At 35.1% G+C, this 22382-nt stretch overlaps 1 protein-coding gene across 2 annotated transcripts in view; it reads left to right on the top strand.

Moving 5' to 3' along the window:
* Positions 1-22382, top strand: part of Phf20l1 (PHD finger protein 20 like 1) — a 65591-nt gene that overhangs the window by 4181 nt on the left and 39028 nt on the right. Inside the window, exons 3-8 of one of the 2 annotated variants that reach the window (XM_028773298.1) lie at positions 11493-11664; positions 11798-11882; positions 15314-15402; positions 15633-15710; positions 20104-20317; positions 20818-20943. In XM_028773298.1, the coding sequence (XP_028629131.1) occupies positions 11493-11664; positions 11798-11882; positions 15314-15402; positions 15633-15710; positions 20104-20317; positions 20818-20943 (764 nt within the window). The remainder of the gene's footprint in view (positions 1-11492; positions 11665-11797; positions 11883-15313; positions 15403-15632; positions 15711-20103; positions 20318-20817; positions 20944-22382) is intronic. The other variant, XM_028773297.1, reaches the window with a different exon arrangement.

Below are 22382 nucleotides of genomic sequence, written 5' to 3'. Positions count from 1 at the left end.
AAAAAAACATAAGAGAAATTATTATAGAAATACTTGTTCAGACCTTATTTGAGTATACTTTAGTATCTTATGCTTCAGAGTGTAATTGCTGAAAGCAAGTCAGAGTTGTAGCTTCTCAACAAAAGAGAGTCATTCTAACTATGTTTTAATGTCTACATGTATTTCTAGTAAGTCCAGCGATGATGGCCCTATTGAGATACATTGACCAGTAGACCATGTTTACTTTTTTGTTCTCAAGACATGTACACTGGACCATATATTGTGGAATTAAGGTATCACATACAGGTACCTTTCCTTTTAAAAAGAAGTATTAGAGAAGCTACAGAGATGGATCAGTTTAACCACTTAAAGGAAGTTAAGTTAACCAGTTAAACTTAAGTTTAAGCAGTTAAAGGAGCTTGCTGCTTTCCCATAGGATCTAAGTGTAGTTTCCTGTACCCATGTAGAAAGGCTCACAACTGCCTATAATTCCAGCTTCAGGCTATACAATGCTTTCTTCTGGCTTTTGAGAGTACACTCACTCACATGCACATACACATACACATACACATACACAATTTTAAAAATATTTTTAAATATTTTATATTTTATGTGTGGATCTTTTACTTCCTTGATGCCTGAGGAGCTCATAAGAGGGAGTTAGAGATGGCTGTGAACTACCCATGTTGTGGGTGCTGGGAAATGACCAGGTCCTTAGAGCAGCAATGCTCTTAACCATTGAGCCATTTTTGTAGCCCATTCCCCCACTTCATACATGTGAATTAAAGAGGGGAGTTAGGGGCCAGAACAAGCCAAGCATAGTGGCACACTCCCAGCAACTTTAAGGTCAGCATGGTAACATAGTATGACTACTTCAGAATAATGTATCCTGGTTTGGGGAATTTAGCTTTGTGGTAGAGCACTTGCCTGGCATGTACAACATCTTCTATACCACCCACTCAACAGAGAACAGCATCAAAAGCACAAAAGTTACATTCCTCCTTTTAGGTTTAGGAAGATATAGTTTACTAGGAGACTTAAATCTGTTCCTTAGGAAGAGTACCCTTAGTACAGAGCAGGCAATACTGCATATTAGATAGCTTCTTTTTGAGAATTCACACATGCAACATAGAGATTGTTGTTTCCTGTTTTCAAAGTAAGTATGCAGCTACCTATAGAAGTCACAGACGGCTTGATTGGTCTGTCTGCACTAGTGAATGCAGGCCCTGAGAAGTAATTCTGTAGTTTTTCATTTTTCTTTGTACTTGCTTTTGTTACTTAGATAGATCTCTTCTATACAGACTAAACCTGTGCTGCACATGGACATTTAATTTTTAAATATTTTGTCATCTTATTTAAAACATTTTCTTTTACTTTATTTTCTAAACAATATGCATTAAGTACTGTGCTAGATCAGCTAATGTAATCAGCTGTTTTTAAATAATACTTTTCTATTCTCCACTGTTACCTATGTCTACTCACACCTTGACATTGAGTTTTATCTCTGGAAGACATCATAAGAGTACAGAAGAATGCCAAAACAAGTGTTTTGGTATAGGAATATATTTGGGGAAAGAATGTTCATAATAAAGTTATATTGGAGACACTAAGTGGATGGTTTTTAATTTATGCAGTTATTTATTGATCTGGTAAGTATGTGCAAATCCTCGCTTGTTTCAAAGTAACACTGGCTATTATTTATACAATATTTTAGGATCAAATAAAAAGATATCTGAACTTACTTTGAATTCTACAGTTTCAAATTTAAAACACTGACATAAGTACCAGGGCTGAAAAATAAGCCTCTGTGAATCAGAAGACTTCAGTGTCCAGGCTTTTAATAGACTTCAGTGTTGGCATGAGAGTAAGCTAGACTCACACAGGACAGACATGTCATTGTAGCTGGCCATTCGAGTATATCCTCCTACTCCTATAGACTTTTCTAGATTGCAGAGCACCTGTACACACATTGACATTTAATCATGTGCAATATAGTTGATAAGGGATAAAACTGGTTTTAGCAATTTAACTGCTGCCTTTTGATTCAGTTGTTATTCTGCAGTCAGTGGTTTATTTATGAGAACACACCAGATGGAGTGATATGCTGTTAGTCTTACAATATTTGAAATACAGTCAAAGTAATTCAGAAGAGTTCTGCTCTTCTGACTTCTTTTGGAATATTCCTATTAATTCTGTTCTAGATCTAAAGAAAAGGAAAGTGAGAGATTAAAAAGTGTGGCAATATCTCCAGTTATGAGAGTTTGCTAGAACAGTTTAAATTTGAGTTGGCAAATGCTATTCCTACACATTTGGAAGGTTTGAACTGTATGGAACATTTGCAAATGTATTTAAGTTGTTCACCAACAGAATTTTAAAAGTGTGAAAAAATTAAAGAAGTTAAGACTGTAGTAGTGACAGATACCTTCTAATTGAAAATAAATGCATGCTTTATTTTTAAAAAATAAAATTAGCTTTAAATTGGTGGCTCTTCAGAGGAATATAGAGATATGTGATCTATGTTGAAGGCTGGAGAATGCCTCTGAAAATTGGTCATTGTAATGAGTTTCAAATTTATAGGAACATTAGATAAAGATAGAGATAGAGATTCTTTAGCTGATACGAACAAAGTTTTTGTCTTTTTGCATTTGTAGTTTCCAAAGATTTTCTTTTTAATACTTGAAATATAATTACTTTGAATCATTCACTGCCATTGAAAGGCTGGTTTCTACGGTAGACTCAGAAAAGAAAGAATCATTGCATGTATAGTACTAACATAATTGAATTATCTATTAGGTCCGCAAAAAAATACCTGTGGACTACAGTTTAAGCCCTAGATTGAAATGATAAGAACTTTGTTTTAAATTCAGATGTTTAATCTACTTTAATCATTAAGTAGGCCTGTACTAGCATACAAACACTTGAAACTTCCCACAAACCAGAGCTCTGCCTACTGTGTTTAAGATGATAACGATGAAGTTTATAAACCTTCTCTATAAAAAAATATAAAACACGAACTAAGAACTAGGGTAGGTGGGCTCATTAATTCAGAGTACACCTGATCCCTCTCTTCTTGTTCTTACCACGTGTGCTCAGTATATTGATGCAGTTTGTAATTCTTTTCTTTTCTGACTTACAAAGTTTTTTTAAACCTTTTTTCTTTGAAAAGAGAAGTTACTGGAAGTTATAAGAAGCAAGAAAATAGGTGTTGTAAATGCTTTTTTTTTGTTATGAACTTTGTATCTCTGCTTTGGTATTCTAGTGTCCTCCATGGTAGGTTTTTTTCCAGTTTAAAGTTCAGTTTCTTTTTTTTTTTAATCTATTTTCACCTTTTCTGAGTTATAGATGTATCTGCCACATACCTGAGACAGAAATAAAATAGGTATGAAGAATTTATAGGTAATTTTTCAAAACTGCTAGTCACCTAGAAGAAAAAAAATGATGTTCAGAAATATAGAGGAAAGCCAGTATAATTTGGAACCAAAATATAAATGTCTGAAACATTTTGGTGATAGAAGTTTTCACTCCAGGTGTAGTTTGGTCACCACTACAATCCATTGTCTCATACAGATTTCCAAGATTTTAGCCTATTAGCTAAATGTGCCTAGGCCAACACTGTTCCTAACTTACCTAGAGGCGTATGTATGTGGTATTTAAGAGCGCTCAGGTGCCTTTCTTCTTAGAATTATAATTTTAGGCAAGACAAGTTAATTTCAGGTCTTCCTCTCCAACGACCTTCCTCCTGATTATGGCTTAGAAGCCAATCTTCAAATTGCTAATTTTGTTTCATGGCTTCTAGCATAAATTTATAAAAGTATGAAGGTGAATATCATCAGACTTTCTGTGCTTTATTTTTTGTGTGTGTTGTGTGTATGTGTGTTATGTATTTGATATGTGGTTTAATGGCAGCCATTATCCTACATATTCTTAGCATTTTTATTAATTTGGTTCTTGTTGACATAACATTTTCTGGGTAGTGGTTTTTTTGTGTGAAATAACAGAGCAATTTCAGAGATGTTTGAATAAGAAGCAGACTCTTTGCAAGAAAAAAACAGATAAATGATTTTAATTTCTGTATTGTCTTCACTGGTAAGAACCTGCTGGGTCTGAACTACCATAGTGATGAGTTAATCATTTAGTGCATAATGCAGAATCTATAATGAGTGGATAAATCATTTTTATGGACTAAAACACCCCAATTCAAGCATCCATCATTTATAACCTCTTTAACTTGAGCAAGTTATTGAACCTTTGGAAGCACTGATGACTTCCCTTTTTTAAGAAAGTAGGAAGAGTTTGGTATGGTATATATAACCTCAATACCCAGGAGACTGAGATCTTCTTTTGAGATATGGCCAGCTTAGTATGCATAGTAAGACCCAATCTCATAAGCAAAACGTGGAAAAGTAAGATTAAAGCACATAGTATACTGAAAGAAGTTAGGAGCTTAGCATGACTCCTCCCACATTAACATCAAATAAGGTAAAGCCATGTGAAATAAATCAATGTAAGTCTGTAGAATTAATCAGAAGGGGCATAAACAAACCTCCTTATTGGAAGGTATTATAAATGCTTAATATTAAAGAGAATTAGAGAGCTGTAGCCTAGAATTCCTGACCTCACTGGCACAAATTTAAAATGTCTGGTTCTAGAAATCTGAACAAATGTTCAAGGCACATGAACTTTGAATCCAGTACCAAAGAGCATGGTTTGGTGAAGGTGGGAAGGAATTCCTTTAGTACTTGTAATGTGGGAAGGTAATGGGAATAGAACTGTGAAGCAGGTTGAAAGAAACATTTCTACTGGCCATTGTCATAGGAGTAAGTAGATATGTAAAAATCTGAAAAATCACGGATGAAAATTTTTAGGATTCAGTGTTAGGATGCACTTTTAACCTAAAATCTATTACCTCAGTCTCCTTGAGAATCAAGACTTATTTCATGTTTTTATTCCATTTTATAATATGAAATTTGAGTTGAGATTTTGTTATCATTATTACATTTAAAGTGTAAAAAATTAGCATGCCAGTGTAGTTGGGATGAATAGGTGAGGGAATTTTGAAAATGACAAAGCATAATATAAACTTAAAGTGCTTCCAGGAAGCTAACAATATAAAAAATGTACTAAGTTACAAGTATTTGCTATATTTCCCTTAGTTATTTGGCAAGTAATCCTGGCTGTCCTAGTAGGTTTTAGATATTTTAGTGGACATATGTTCCAAATGAAAATTTCTGTTCACAGCACTGTTTTAGATTGCCAGTCCTTACCTCCTCCAGTTTTCAAACACTTAGATTATTCTTAACTTCTGTTTCAAGTTTCTTTACTGCCATCCTTTAAAACATTCCTACCTTGTCCAAGGTGATCTCTCTTTAAATACTCTTTGTGTGTATTAATAAAATACTGTCATCACTCATCTGGCCATGGTTTTGATAGTCTCTCTCTCCTCTCTCTCTCTCTCTCTCTCTCTCTCTCTCTCTCTTCTCTCTCTCTCTCTCTCTCTCTCTTTCTCTCTCTCCCCCCTCCCTCCCTCCCTCCCTCCCTCCCTCCTTCCCTCCCTCCCTCTCCCCCCTCTCTCTCCCTTTCTCTCTCTTCCTCTCCCTCTCTTTCTCTTTCACTTTCTCCAATGAATAAAAACCTCTTCACTCCTAAATTACCAAATTATTAATTTTACTATCAATATAAATAATATTAAAATATATAACTTGAAAACATGTTAGTATATATTTTAAAAGTACCTTTGCCATTTTGTTTACATGACATTGATAGCATATTCTGGTTGTATTTAGTGAGTTGTAACCTAATAATGGTTGTTAACTATGTCCTTTGGATGATGTGCAAAAGATTCAGAAGTCATGTAGCAAACTAGGTGACAAATTGGAATGAATTCCTTAAATACAGATAATGCTTGTTTTACTGCTATTAGAAAATGATATTTTAAGCCAGGCACTGGTGGTGCATGCCTTTAATCCCAGCACTTGGGAGTCAGAGACAGGCCGATATCTGAGTTCTTGGGAGGCAGAGACAGGCTGATTTCCGAGTTCAAGGCCAGCCTGGTCTACAGAGTGAGTTCCAGTACAGCCAGGGCTATACAGAGAAACCCTGTCTTGAAAAACCAGAGGGGGAGAGAGAGGAGAATATGAATATTTTAAAAATTACTTCATCAGAGAGGGAGAGAGAGGAGAATATGAATATTTTAAAAATTACTTCATCAGATGATATTTCTGATATAGCTGCATGCCTGTTTTCTCACGCCACTGCTCTCCAGGGACAGTTAGTAAAGCACTGATGGTAGTAGATTATCTTGTCTTCCAGAAGGTAGGTGTGTGTGTGTGTGTGTGTGTGTGTGTGTGTGTGTGTGTATGTGTGTATATGTGTATATATATACACACATATACATATACATATATATACACACACACACCTCCATGGGCATCTCTTTAAAATCTAATTCAGCTTAAGAGTGCCTGTCTGAAGAAAAGTCATCTGCCTCTACACCAGAGACATATTAATTTATAACAAAGAAATTCCCCACTCTGTTGACTTAGTAGATTAAGTTAAGACAATAGTAAAATGAGCAAATACAGATATGTATATTTGCTATGTGTGTGTGTATACATGCACATATGTGTACACACACACACACACACAGAGTAAATATAGTCAGTATAAAACAACAGTAAGCTAGGATAGGAATTCACCAGCAGTGACTTCTTTCTTAGACTGCTTGTGTTCTTGTGTTTTGCCAGTACTTGGGAGTTGATACAGTTGGGAATTGACACTGTTCAGGTGCAGCTTACTTCTTTGACTAATGTCTTTAGCCACTATCTGGTGCTTACTGAATTACAGATTTAGTCTAGAATCCACAGGTGCTGTTACTCTCTGAACAATTTTATGCAAGTTGGAAACCTCAGTTATAAAATTACAGTATTTAAGGCAGTGAAATTTCAAGAGTTTTGGGAAGAAAAAATGTGTTTTACTTTTGCCAATGGTGTTTCTGTTTGTAACTATGGGTTCAATTTAACTTGAATGTTAGAGGACTAACACATGGAAAGGCTCAAGAACTAATCCTAAAGGCCAATTAGTATTAGCAAAAACTTAGATTAGCAAGAAGTATTTTCAAGTTAGATCATTGGTATATTTTTATATTTTTCATTTATATTACTCTAAATGCCTATCATTTATTTTAGAGTGAACAACTTTTCCTCCATTTTTTTGGAAGTAAACTCTGTTTCCAGGCCTAAGAATAAAGAACTTAGAAAAAACAATTTAACTCAGAGCAATGCAGGCAGGTCAGGATTTTTGTAGGTCAGTAAATCCTACACCAGATTGTCTGCCTTTTGACATGGGATTATTTCAGGGAAGGTAGATAGAGAAATCTTTGTTACTTTTCAACAGCAGTTGATAAGGGGCCAGAATGCTTTCCATAGTATGTTGGCTTTGAGGACTCATTTGCTTGGTGATCTGACATTCTCTTCATTTCTTTCAGTTAATTTTTTTTAAATTACCTTTAATCTATTTTTTACAGTCTAGTCATTATCCCCCTCCTGGTCAGCTCTCCCAACAGTTCATCATCCCATTCCTCCCAACCCCCAGTCTCTAAGAGGATGTCCCCACCTCCACCCCCACACTCCCACCTCACCAAGCCTCCCCACTTCCTGGGGCCTCAAGTCTCATGAGGGTTAGATGTGTCTTCTCACTGAGGCCAGACCAAGCAGTGCTCTGCTGTATATATATATATTGGAGGCCTTGGGCCCACTCCTATATGCTGCCTAGTTGGTGGGTCAGTGTCTGAGAAATCTCAGAGGGTAAGATTGGTTGAGACTGCTAGTCTTCCAATGGGGTTACCCTCCTCAACTTCTTCAGCCTTTCCCTAATTTAACTGCAGGGTCCTCAGTTAAATCTTGAGATAGAGCAGCTATGGGAATTCTCTCTAGTCATTCTGGCATCTTACCTGACACTATGGACACTGAAATCCTAATCTCTCACTTTAATATTTTCCTGAATCATTCATAAATGTCTGAGGCTGAGCCTAATCACTATTCTTTATTCTAACAGCTTTCTGTGATTCAGCCTTTAAAACAAAAACATTAACACTACATCTTCCAAATTCAGGAAGAAAAAAATCCTGTGTTCAATGTACAGTCAATTATAGTAAAGCATAAGTAGCATATGAAAATAATACATGCTTTAAGATAGTCATTTGTGAATACATTTGCTCAACAAATGTTTTTACACTGTATATCAAAACATATACCGTTAGTTTGGGCCATCTGCTAGAACAGAGGAATTGTTTTGCTGTATAGCGCTATATGTGAATTGCCATATTGTAATGTGCATCATACATGTGTTATGAAGATCCTAGCATGCTTTTTCTTCCCAAGGTGTAACCAATGGCCCAATTAAATAGAACTCCTGTGCTCTGTAGAACAAAGGATCGTTAGCTTGGTATTTCAAAGCTCTAAGTTTGAAACAAGCTAACACATCCAGTTTAATGTCTCTCTGTTCTCCTTTACTGTACAGTTTATCATGCTGTCAGGTCAAATGGAATACTACTTTTACCTTCAAGGGCCCTCAAGTCTCGGCAGGTCAGTCTTGAGGACAGATGGCACATCTTGCTTCCCTTAATGACCTCACTCACTATAGCTTCATCCACAGTCATAATATTTTTCAATACTGAACATTTAATTAACTGTACCTTATATGTACATTGGATTTTTACTCAGGCTCTTCTTGAAATATCCTACCAAGTCCAATATGGACAGTGTCTCCAGGAACCTTCAATGAACTTCCCAGTGTTCTCAGAGTTAATTAAGCATGTGAAATAAGAAATGTTCATTTAGAAGTTTTTCTGTGTGTGTTTTAATCATTCATGTATGTATGTATGTATGTATGTATGTATGTATGTATGTATATACACTTTGCCCCACTTTTATTAGAAACTTTTATCAGTCTCTGCTTTCCTGTATATTCTTTTAGTCCTCATCTGTTAAAGCAGATTATGTTATCCATATCATGGACAGAAAACAAGATACAGTGTATATAAAGAACAATCAACATTTAGTAAGCAAACAAAATAGTGTCTGATGCACAACACTATTTCTCATCCAGATCTCCAAACTGAGCTCAATGATGAAATGATAGAATTTAGTTAAATTTCTTTTTAAATCTACCAACAGTGCCTGCCTGCTTCCTTTGTTCTCTCTTCTCCTCCCCTTCCCACTTCCTACCCCCACCCGTCCTTCATTTCCAAGTACCACAGACCAAAACTGAGTCCTCACTCTTGCTAGGCAAGCCCTCTGCCACTAAGCTACTCCTTCCTTTGACTTATTAGATGTTCAAGTATATATATGTTGGACATTCTTGATAATATTTCTGATACCTTTAACCATCAAATTTGACTAGCAAAACTTGTGAAAAATAAAATAGATGATAATCTCATATATTTGCATTTATTCTTGGCAGTACTAGGTATGCATATCATTCTCTAGGCATTTATGTAGAGATTCTTAACATGCTGTAACTTACCCTGAAGAGGTTCCTCAAGATGTAATTTGTTCTGGCTGTTGCTTCAAGCATCCTTTCAGCCAACAGAATTTAAAATATTTTAGGAAAACCATAAGTTGCTTAAAAATAAAAATCTAGATTTACATTATTTAAATTCATTCAGATTCTGATTTTTTTACTGAATTGAATCATGTTATGAAAATAGATATATATTTGGATCTGTTACTGTGGACTCTTTTTACTTTGAAGAATGTTTTAAACATATAGAGTTCCATACATTTAGAATTTGAAAGAACCTAGAGAGCAAAGCCAAGAATTTTGGATTTTGCTTAAAATTTGAGTGATATGATAAGTGAAATTAAAAGCTCTTACATTTTGAAAGAGGTTTATCAGTTTTTGAACTTACTAGATATATCTCTTCATAGTGCTTCAGTAGCTAGTAATGTTGAAGATATAGAGCAGCCTTGTTGAAAGTTTCCCTGTATGCTATGATAATTTTCTATTTTCAAAATTAGAACAACAAATTGAATCAAGGGGAAGACTACAAACATTGTAGTTTTGATTTTATGTGGCTGGATACGCATGTCTGTACAGAAGTGTGTTAATCTATGTTTTGTTTGACTTAATGCTTTTCAGTAACAAAATGTTTCCTAACCCACTTCTCCCCTAAGACTAGAAAGTTAGAATGAGCCAACAGCCTTCACAGATTTTAAGAAACATGAAGACCAGCTGCCTTTGGCATCACTTCACTTTCTTGCTGAACACTGCTCCAGTAGCTTCTGTGTGTTAGGGTTATGCCAGATGCTGAGGGCTATGATAAGGTGCAGCTTAGGTACACCCAGAGCTCATAGGTCTGAGCAGTACTCTAGCATCGTGATCCTTAGCTATACATTGTCTTTAGACATGTTAAACATTTTGAGATAAAACAGGCTATATATTTCCTGTTTGATCAAATCAAGTGCTTTATCTCTATTTGCTGACAACAGCAAGAAGTCTTCAAGTAAGTAGACTAATTTTGATCTAGTATTTCCCTAGCTTATTTGATGTTGGAAATCTTTTGAGACACATATAAATGCCTCTGGTGATCATTCATCAGCATTTAGTTTGGAGTCTATCTTCAACAGTTAGAGTTCCATAAGGTCAATGGAAAAGGGGAGTCCAGGAAGTCAGCTGAGATCATTACATGTTGGACAGGACCTGAACAATGAGAATGAACAGGACAGGAAGGGGAGGTTAGGCAAGGCAGGAAAGACAGAAGCAAGGATGGGTTGAAGAATACTATGTACATGAAGAACTGTGCAATAGCTCAGTATCATGCCACAAAGGTAAGAAATCATCTCAGGAAAATTCAGTGTATTTAGATGTATAAACGACTTTGAACAACATGACTGATTTATAAAATAGATGGTAACATCAATGTTGCCTCAATGTTTTATATATGTATGTATATGTATGTATGTATGTATATATATGTAAGTATGTATATATGTATATATTATATATTTCTAAATATGATATAATTTTCATTTAACTCTTTACTTTGTATAATATAAACATAGTATTTAAAGATTAATATTCTGCTCTGATAGATATGCCATTATTCATATAACTATAGAAAGTCTTCAGCTTTTCCAATCACATTTTTACAGAGTCTCTGTTTTACTGTAAATTATTCATTGTGTATATCTTCAGAACTGGGATTATTAATAAATAAGAAAGTAGGGATATATTTACCATTTGACACATGCTAGTACATTAGCTTTTTAAACAGTATAGAACTTTGTATTTTTCATTCAGAGTATATTAGAGGATTTATTAAGTGATTTCTGAGAGAAATCACATAAAAATGACAACAATGGTAATGTGTATTTTGTGTGTTCAGTAGTTTATGAGTATACTGATTTTCTCATAGTTTTAATGGTAAGCTGTACCCATTAAAATATTTCTGCTTAATACTTTATACTTAACAACATAAAGATTTTTCTTAATATGAAACTTTTTAATTTTTTGAGGTATCCATCACGAATTGAAAAAATTGATTATGAAGAAGGGAAGATGCTAGTCCATTTTGAGCGCTGGAGTCACCGTTACGATGAATGGATTTACTGGGACAGCAACAGGTTGCGACCCCTTGAAAGACCTGCACTAAGAAAAGAAGGGCTAAAGGATGAGGAAGAGCTCTTTGTAAGTAGGAAGCCTTCCCAGTTGTTCCTTTCATAGGCAGGCATTTTAAAAGAATCTTGTCAAATTTAATAGCTTTTTTTGTTAATGAAATGTTTATTATATATGGAATTGATCTTAAAAGTTGTTTGAATAGGATTTTAAAGCTGGAGAAGAAGTTCTGGCTCGTTGGACAGACTGTCGCTATTACCCTGCCAAGATTGAAGCAATTAACAAAGAAGGTATGCATTTGACATGACCTGAGACTTAAATAGGACTGAGATTTAAATTTCAGTTAAGGTATATAATTGTCTCATATAACTTTTTTCTTGTTTTATACTGTTCTGTGTGGATTTCCTGCTAGTACTCTTTACAGGAATGTTTGTTAAATATTGCATAGTGACATGGCTCATGACTTCTCAGCCTGAATCAAAATAACCAGGTGTTAGTAAGATTTCCCATGAGCCTGGGAAATCTTTCAGACAGATAATAAACTTGATCATCACTTAACTGCTTTTTAAAAAAGAAGCAAATGCTGTGCACACGTAGTGACAGGTTCTTTGCAAGGATATTTGATCTACTCAGGAGGTACTTCCTTAAAGTTGTGAAAGACACATAAGCTAGTGGAAGAAGAGCCAGAAGGGCTTTGTTTGCGATGGAATAGTAGGGACATGGTTGAACAGAAGCAAAGATCAGTACATGAGAGACTTTAGAATCTTGCTAAAGGATTTGAACTTTGTTAGTGATGAAAGCAATGAAAAAAGTTTAAACTTTAGGTTAAAAATTAAAAATAAGCTTGAAAGAAATAGAAGGTAAGATAGAAGCAACAAACATTTAAAAGGATGTGTGTGTAAGGAATTCAATATGAAAAATAAATTACAGTAGTCTAACTGAGAACTCTTTTACAAGGATTTCAGTCCCTATTATGGTTGCAATGATTTGGAGCTGCAGATGAGACTGTGATGCCATTTCTAGGTTACCCAGTCACTGCAGGAAGAGGTGGGAGACTGCACTATGTCTGTGGAGCCGTATGTCATGTCAAATTTGCTTAAGTCTTATACCTAAGCATCCTCAATGTCCAGTCCAGAGCCTAGCACAGAGTAGGTTAGTCAGTAGTGGTATTGGCAGAAAGACCTAATGAATCTGTTCTCTTGTGTGCTAAGATCCATCCAGAACCTAGCAAAGTAAAGGTACACAATGCTCTGTAATTAAGATCACTTGTGTTGAGTATGGAGCACTTTAGGACTTGCCATAATTCCTAAGCATTGGCTTATGCAGTAGTGTACATATACACATATGCACTATATTCAAACCACTGTTACTGTTTATCCTATTCTATTTATCCACAGATTTTAAAACAAAATTAAGTTTATATTAGTAGAAATGGGATGCTACTGCTTCTGTGGTTACTGCCATTTCTAGAGTAGTTCTACAGAGTCTTTAGGAAATACTGATACATATTTTTTAACTCTTCTCTAGAAGTATTAATTTTGGTTTCTGTATGTCCCATGTGGTAGGTAAGCCTGCCTCTTTCATTCAAGGGGAAAAAAATGGGAATTGGGGAAACCCGCAGTTCATTTTAAAAGCAAAATGGACTAACTAATGTGGACTTTGAGATATTTGTGATACAGCTTATACAAGTGAAGAGAAAGCAGTACAAATCTATGACTATAAACATAAATATTTAGAAGGCAGTTTAACAGCATGATCTTTTACCAAAATAATAGGTTCCCCTTTGAACCTATGATTTTCCTAGGCATGAGTCTTTACTATGATAGCCATACCAGGCCTGAACCTGTGGAAAAGCCTCAAGTCTAATCTAGAGATCAACATGGGGGCATGCTGTCTTGCCACTATTGCACTAATGAACACATTTCGTTTAGTAGGTTAGTATTGTAGCTTGTAGGGTAAGTTGATTGATTGCTTTTCTCCCTCAGCATCCTGCAACCCTTCTCCCACACACAACAGTAATTAGACTGTGGGTTATTTAAAAAAAAAAGTTAGGAGAAAGGTTATGGGTAGAGTTTGAAGGAAAAATTAGTGGGGAAATGGATGTGATTAAGATACATTGTATCTATGTATAAAATTTTCAAAGAATAAAATGAAGAAGGAAGGGCAAGAAATGTGGACTAGTGTAGCTAGAGAAGTTTTCAGCTTGAGGATGGTCATTGGAGAAGTGGTTAGAGATAGATACAGTCAAGAGACACAGGGAAGCATACAAATAGAAGAAATAGCATGAGCAAGGGCTGGAGGAACAAAGGTCCTGCCAGTGGCTTAGAAACAACATGGGCTGTCCAGGAGTGCCATGTGGAGGAAAGAATTGGAGAAACAGTTGCAGGAATGATGGTAGTACGAGGTATGTATACAATTTGGGATTATTAAGTTTCTTCCATTGTCCTTACATCCCTGCTTGTTCACTTGATCATTTGTTTCTTAAGTTCTAGCTTAGGTTTAGAACTTTGAAGTATTGAATTATGCTAATCATATGAAAATGTGATTTTTCAGGTTACAAAAAAGAAAAAATATATATACATATGCATGCCATTGGCTTTGAAGTCATGCATATGATAATAATATGTTTCTTGTTTATACTTCTTTTGTAAAACCCTGGTATCTACTTAAAGTGTTTTATTTTTCTATAAGTATAGAATCAATATGATTTTTCTAGTAACACTGTTTCATACTAACTTGCTAGCATGAGATCTGACACAGAAGGTGAATGTACTTCAGCATCTATAAGCAGACAGATACAGGAAGAGAAGGGCACAGCTGAGTGCACAGCATGGTAGAGATGGCTTTGCAGCCGTTAAGCTGAGTGTCACACAGTTGCTATCCTCAGCTCCTCCAGTTTGTCTTGTTGATATGCAAACAACTTTCATCTTGTCGCTTTCTAAGTTACTTTCTAGCTTATACTTGACATGTGAGAGGATTTTTGCCACTTTAGTACTAATGTAAATATCACTGAGAAAATGATCTGTATTACATATCATATCTTTCTCTCTGTTACCTACTTTTAAAGTAACTTTTCAAGAGAGCTAGTGATTGTTCCTGTAGAAATACTGTTTCTGTAAATAATGGTTTTTTTCCTGAGATAATTCTAATAATATTGCTTCCTTCTTTTCCTCCTTGTCCTTCTCTTCTTCCTCCTCCTCTTCTTCCTCTTCTTCCTCCTCTTCTTCCTTCTCCTCCTCTTATTCTTCTTCCTCTTCCTCCTCCTCCTTCTCTTCTCTCTCTGGGCATGCATGCCCTTTCTCTCTTTCTCTTCCCCCTCTACCTCCTCTCTCTCCCCATGGTGACTTGCTGACCAAGGTCCTAGGGATAAGTGAACTGGCCCGAGAGCAGCTTCCCAATAAACCTGCATTTAATACAATCTAAAAAAAAAAATCTAATAATATTTATATCTTTTCACAATAAATTTCAAAATTCTTCAGTAAAAATCAAAGTTACATACAGTTAAGTTATCAGGACTTAATTTATGCATATTTTAAAGGAAAAACTAGTTCAAAATTTTTTAAACATGGAGAAAGTATCTCTAATAACTCAGTAGAGTTCATTCAGGAGACTGTGCCTGTGTTAGTGCAATCACAAAGCATCTTTTTATATTATACTACTATTGTTAAATTCCAAATACTGCTATAATGTTGCATACTTTCTAATCTGATTGCTATTTCAGGAACATTCACAGTTCAGTTTTATGATGGCGTAATCCGTTGTTTAAAAAGAATGCACATTAAAGCCATGCCTGAGGATGCTAAGGGGCAGGTAAGAGTGTTCAGTATTCCTGGCTACTGAAGGGATGTCTTCATGAATGGTATTTGATCATCATACATATTTATGTATTTTTTAAATGAACTAATTGTAGGGTTATGTGCTGAGAGCCCCAAATAGCAGCAAGAAAGAGAAGCATAGTATGTAAAATAAATTATACACTTGATTTTTGCTTCTTTGGTTTTAGACCTGCTAAAGTTATAGGTCACTAGTTTCTGTTCCAGGTGAAATCCCAGCATCCACTAAGCTGGTGTTGTCCTATCGACCCAGCTGGATCGTGTAACCAGTCTATGGGAAGTGAGGTAAGTGCCTTTTTGCTTTTAAATTTTTTGTTTGTTTTATCTGGTATAGCATCTTATTTAGAAAGCTAATTTTTAATATGAAATTTTATTTAAGTTTCTTATCTTCTTCTTTCCTTCTACAAATCATAGTTATTCACCTTCCTTAAAAGGCGCTTACCTGACACTCTGTAGGCTGTTTCAGGTAGGGCTCTCTGAGTAGTATAATGGAAGCAGTGCATTATATGCTTTGCTACTGTCAAAGCAGGAATGAATGATGAACATTTGAAAGAGAGTCTGGGTTGGAGCCGTGTTCCCTTTGCTGAATATAGTTCCTCAAACATTGGAAAGAAAGGTGTCACTAGAAACGAAAAGTATTTTCTTTTATGTTCTGCTGTTATTTGGGATTTTCAGCACCTGGACCTACAATTAATTAAGAACATGAAAATAATCAATGAAATGTCTAATGTGAAAATATATTCCCTATTTGTTCCATACCATGTAGCTAAAAATTTTATCCTGAAGTGTTAAAAATCACATGGTAAATTTCTAGTAGGCATGAGCATTTTATGGTCTGCAAATGTTTAATTTCACATTTTAAATACTTATTTTTGAGTATTCTGGAAAATGTGGTTGCTTCTGAAATGATCAGTTATATAAATGTAAATGCAATTTAAAGTAAAAATGCTTTCAATCAATAAATCACTTTGTCTCCTCCTATGCACTTATTTATATTAATGAAATATTTTTAATCATCCAGTGGTCTTTTTAGCGTAGACTACTACATAACTTTAAATACATTTCTTCTTTTGCTTTAATACTCTGTAGCTGTAGTTATTTAGAGGTCATGAAATGACACTCTTATTTGTCATTGAATTTACAAATAGAGACAGTGTGCTTTGTGATTGAATAACAGGCTATAGAAATTAGATTTGCTGGATATCGTATTTGGAAATATCTAGTCCAATCACAATGTATATTAACATTAAGATCAGTACCAAAATACAAAACTCCTTAAAGAGTACTTGACTGGCAACATACTTCCTTTTAATATTTTATTTTCCTTTATAATTCTTAATTATATACAGATTTATAATATTTACTAAGTATTTTATAAGCTATTTTATTAGGTTTTTTTTTTCCACAACTATACATCAGGCAAGGCTGAGTTTTTTAGAGTTGGAGTACTTTGAGAATCCTTTTATGAAAATATAAAGAAAAGCATCTTATACTTACTTAGCAAGGAATAATACACTGAATAAGTTTACAGTGGAAATGTTCTTCTCTAAGCCCTGTTTAGCACCCATGTAAGATGAGACATTAATAGTAGTTTTATGTAAGTGAACTTCCAGATTTGCTTTCTAAAGTTCAAATAAAAGTCCTAAGGCTATTGTTTTTGACTTTGGGACAGTTGGTTGATGCTATCCCACCTCTGATTGTATTTTGAAGATAGCTTGACCCTTTCGAGAGATTTTAGAAATGCTTCTGTTGAAGTGTAAGCTGTAGGCCTTCTTGAACTGTGTTTGCAGACACAGTTCTTCACTGGGAGTATAGTATGGTAGACGTAGTGACTATCCGATCTAAGATGCCCTGTCCTTATCCCTGTCTTGTATATAATATTGAATGGAATGGTAGTGTTGATCTGTAGTTACAAAGCTGACATTTCCCAGGATAAAGACCATTCTCACACTTAGTAAAGTATCTTACTACTTGTTTGTTCTCCCTGATGCCCCACCCTTAAGCAGCAGTAATTGCAGGGTGAGAGACTGAGGCATATTTAAATTTGAAGTCTGTAAACACAGCCTCACACCTTCTTCATTCTTTTGGAAAGTGTGCTAATGTAAAGTGTGTATTGAAATCCACTGAAGATGGGTATATAAATGGTTATAAATCCCTTGAAATTCACCTTCCTGATATTTTGCCTCTGTTGGTTTATTGGTGTTCACAGAGCTTTTCCTATATGCATGGTTGATATTTTTAACCTTACAGTTGAGAAGGTCAGAGCATAGTGAATTGAATGACTGATGTTTCATTCAGCTATTCTCTACAAGCGACTTCTGACTCAGACCTTCTGATTTCAAAACTGTGTTCATTGTTAATGCTCTGTTCTATTGGCTACAGAGCATTTTGAGTATGTCATTGATTCTGATTCTTGGAAAAGCATCCTCAGTTCTTTTTTACAATGAAGCTTTTCTGTGTAAAAGTTCAGGGGAAGAACACTAGAGGTAATTAATCATATGGCTATAATGTTTGCCATGATTAACCAATTTATGGTTTAAAAGCATTTTTAAGTATTGAAGGGCCGAGCGGTGGTGGCACACGCCTTTAATCCCAGCACTTGGGAGGCAGAGGCAGGTGGATTTCTGTGTTCGAGGCCAGCCTGGTCTACAGAGTGAGTTCCAGGACAGCCAGGGCTACACAGAGAAACCCTGTCTCGAAAAACCAAAAAAAAAAAAAAGTATTGAAGGTAGAGAGAAACTTGAGATGGAATTTACCCTTAACCATGTCTAACATGGCTCTGGCTACTGAAACAAACAAACAAGCAAACAAACAAACAAACAAAACAGCTGCAGTGTGGACCCTACATCCATGTTGCATGATGGTATGGTTATGTTTACTTCTCTTCATCTGCTTTATTAACCTATCCTTGGTTTTCTTTTGTTGAGATTCTCTCCTCACTACTTCATTGTGAGTCTTTAAGCTCAACCTTTGGCTGTGGCTATCCCCAGCTAATTCTTCTTCACCTAAATCTTCAACAAGTATCCTTTCCAGTACACACTGGCTTCTTTGCCTTCATTTAGTGTCTTTCATCTCATTTGGAAGACTTGTTTCCCCGTTTTTAGCTGTCCATTTTTCAAACCAGTTCTCTTCATTTTTACATTTAGAGACCAATTCCTATACCCTTATTTGTGAAGTCTCCCACTAGTTTTTCTTTTTGGTCAGATTAAATCTCTTCTGCTATCTTATGGTATTTTATATGTCCAATCACAACATCTTTTCTTTTCTTTTGAAGATGGTTTCATGTAGCCCAGGCTGTTCTTGAACTTCCTATGTAGCCGAGGATAACATTGAACTTCTAATCTTCCTTGCTTATACCTTCCCATCACTCTATCTTATGGCTAATTTTATATCTTTATAAATTCCATTAGTAGCCTGTTTTATTAGCTTTTGTGTTTTAATGTTAGACTGATACCCTGCTAGTCTTGTGAGACATTCAATAGAAAATGCACAAAAAAAATGTTAGGTAAATCACATGTTATTTGAAGATTATTTCAGTGATAGAGAGGAGAGATAACTATAGGTACACTTGTTTGCAATGGCCTGTTTATCCTCACAGTGTATTTTCAAGGGTGAATAGTTAGCACCTATATTTTTGGTTTAAATTTGCTAACAGTGCTTATGTTCATTTGTGCAATGTACTAATTCATTTTATGTTATAAAATTATATTCAGTAGAATGAGAACTGTGCAAGCTGGATAAACTTTATTATCCATTTAGACAGTGCTTTAGGAGCATAAGAGAAAGATTAATTCTGTAAAAACATTGAGTATTTATTTAAAACATTTTTTTTACTAAAAGTCTATATAGAACCATTTGATGCTTCTTTACAGTGTTTTGTACTTTCACAATAAAGAATTTTGAGCTAAAAATAACAAGATTTATTTAGGGTGGGGAAGATGCCTCAGCAGATAAAGGCACTTGCTCCTAAATCTAATGACCTAGTGTGAGCTGAGTTTGATCCCAGGAACCCACATGGTGGAAGGACTTCTACAATTTTTTTCCTCAAGCATGCCATTGCATGTGCACTCCCCTACCCTTACCCCATATCAAATAAATGTTCAAAAAAGAGTATTTTAGCAACTAACAAAATTTCTTTACTAGTATTATAAAGGGTATGTTAAATTCACCCTAAAGTTTAAATGTTTAAAAAGTAAAATCATAGTTTGATTTCTAAGAAATTCATGAATCAAATAGTTTGTGCATCTTAAAAAGAAACAGTAGTTTGTTCAGTAGTAAAACATTTTTCTCAATACTTATATAGTGTAATTCTCTTCTGTGTGGTCCACTGTATTATGAGAAAGAAAAGTAATACTACTTTTAACTCTGAAATGTTGAAGCATGTCACAGAGCATTCCAAATTTTCTACAGGCTTTTAAAGTTGTTTTTGATTAATTATATAAAAACCTATCCAAGGAAGGCCTGTTTACCATTGAATATTTTTTCATTTTCAGTTCAGTTAATTAGTTTATTAATCTAAAATCTCAGCCATGCTGATAATCTGCCACATAAATATAGTTAGCTTAATTTGTACATGTATGTATGTTTGAGTAGCTGTCAAGATGCAATATTTTTTTAATGTATTAGTGAAGCAAAGTTGAATTTTTAATACTTTATGTTTTATGTTTTTCCTTTGGAGGACTGGATTGCTTTAGTCAAAGCAGCTGCTGCAGCTGCAGCGAAGAATAAAACAGGGACTAAACCTCGAACCAGTGCTAACAGCAATAAAGAGAAAGAGAGAGATGGGGGAAAATGGTTCAAAGTACCTTCAAAGAAGGCAGAGACCGCCACATGCATAGTCACAGCAGAGACTGAGAAGAAGGAAGAGCTACCCACATCTAGTGAACCATTTGGTACAAAATACATTCTTTTTTTCCTTTCTCATGACACAGGTAAACTGAGGTAGCAAATCAGCCAAAATCTGTAATTTTGAACTTACAATTAAACTATTTGCACCTAGCATAATAGGGTGACTATTATTTTTATAATCAGAATATATATAACTCTGAAGATTAGCTCCTTTCAGTATCCTTAGTATAAATCATTTGATATTAGTAGGTTTTTGATTGAGATTTTTGGTTTTGGTTTGTAAGGAATTGTGGTGTTTCAGTGTGCTATAGAAGAAGACGACGGGAGTTATTCTCTTGAAGGTTCACTTCAAGAATGACTACGTAGTATGCTTTTATTTCTGTTGTATGAATCCCGAGGGATTTGTGTTTGTTTAAGTCGTAATCAAGCACTAGATTTTAAACAATATACATATAAATGCTTTTACTAACTTGTTATCTATTAATTATATGTCTTACTTTTGGATTCCAGACAAACTCTCATATATGTGTTCTGTTAAAAGTAGGACTTCACATAGACAGCGTTCCAAAGATCGTCTTTCCACAGCCAGAGAGCACATTAACAAACAAGAGGAAAAATAATCAAGGCAACTCATTTCAGGCAAAGAGAGCTCGACTAAACAAGATTACTGGTAAACTACAATGATTTTTTTGGCGGTGGGGAGTAAGGGATGCTAGAGGCTTCATGTTAGAGTAGTTTCTTTTTAATAAAGGAAAATGGATCTTTTGGCTCAGTGTAATAAGTTGATTACTTTCTGGTTCTTCAACGTAAACATCTCTTGACATTGTCTTCTCTTTCTATTATAAAATGTGAAAAATAGCACATATTTTCTACCTACCTCACAGGGATGTTGTGAGGATCAATAAGCTCAAATGTTACAAGAATGTAGTCTTAAAATCATTTCCATGGTTGGAATATTTTCTGTCAGAAATGGGGTTATCTGCATTTACCAACTTGTGGTGGCCTTATTTCTTGGCTTTAAATATTTTTACATTTAAACAATTTCACAGATGTCGAAGCTTACTTAAGAATGGAGCCATTTGTGGTAAAAATATGATTATCTGACTAAATTAAGTTTCTGACTCACTTGTTAATTCCTCCTTTTTTTCTTGAGGTTGATCTCTAGAGTACCGTCTTTTCTTATAAGGTAGTATGTAGCAGTATAGGGCCGAGGAAATTACAGACAATCCTAGCCAGGCTAGTGCTCAAAGAAGAGCTAATTGAAATATATATAATGCCAGTCATGCTACACATGACACGTGTAGGCTGCCAGCCTAATATGTTTCTAGTATTTAAATGAAATTATGATTGTAATTCATTTCAAAGTATACTTTAAAGGAATACTTAACCATTTTTTATGATTTGGACACCAGATTTTTCAGAGCAAACTATTTTCAAGGGCCTTTGATCTAATAAAACTGAATAAAACTTCCTTGCCATTCATTTAATTACTTTGAAGGAGATTAGCTTCTCTATTAGGTCCAGGAAAAAAATACTAAGTATGTGTTGTGTCTTCTTTCAAGAGGAGACTTACTGAAGGGTGGCTAGAGCAGAGGGCTCTTGTGAGCTTCTCTGTGACAGAGTTATGATTTCTTTCTGCACTGAGGGGAATCAGGCTTGTTCCATTTGTTTGTAATAACTTTTCTATAGAAATTGTTAGTCTTAGAGAAATTCAGACTCTTCTCTAAATTGATTGTTCTGCTGTCAACCTGAGTCTTCAGTTATGGCTTAAAATACAGAACTCAGTATGCTGCTTGCAGGGCAGAATGGAAAGCTGCTTCTCACTCCTGTGATAAAAGGATTGAAACTGCACTGTTGGAGAATTCAAGACCAAGGAAGATGGAAATGCCACTGACAGGATACAGCTAATTGCCAACTTCCCAGCATGATGGGTTTCCTTCTTTAGCCACATAACCTGCTTTTAGTTTTAGCCAGTATGCTTTCACATATGCCTGCTTCTAAATTCCTCAATGGAGGATGGGAAGGCTAAGCTCAACATTTAAAGAAATAACAAAATTAAAAGAGAAGCCAGCTGAGTCCACCTGATGCATTATCTTTGCATGGCCTTGG

The sequence above is a fragment of the Grammomys surdaster genome, unplaced genomic scaffold (assembly GCF_004785775.1).
Source record: "Grammomys surdaster isolate TR1022 unplaced genomic scaffold, NIH_TR_1.0 224, whole genome shotgun sequence".
Classification (NCBI taxonomy): Eukaryota; Metazoa; Chordata; class Mammalia; order Rodentia; family Muridae; genus Grammomys; species Grammomys surdaster.
The sequence above is the reverse complement of the archived record's forward strand: the minus strand, read 5'-3'. Positions and strand labels throughout refer to the sequence as shown.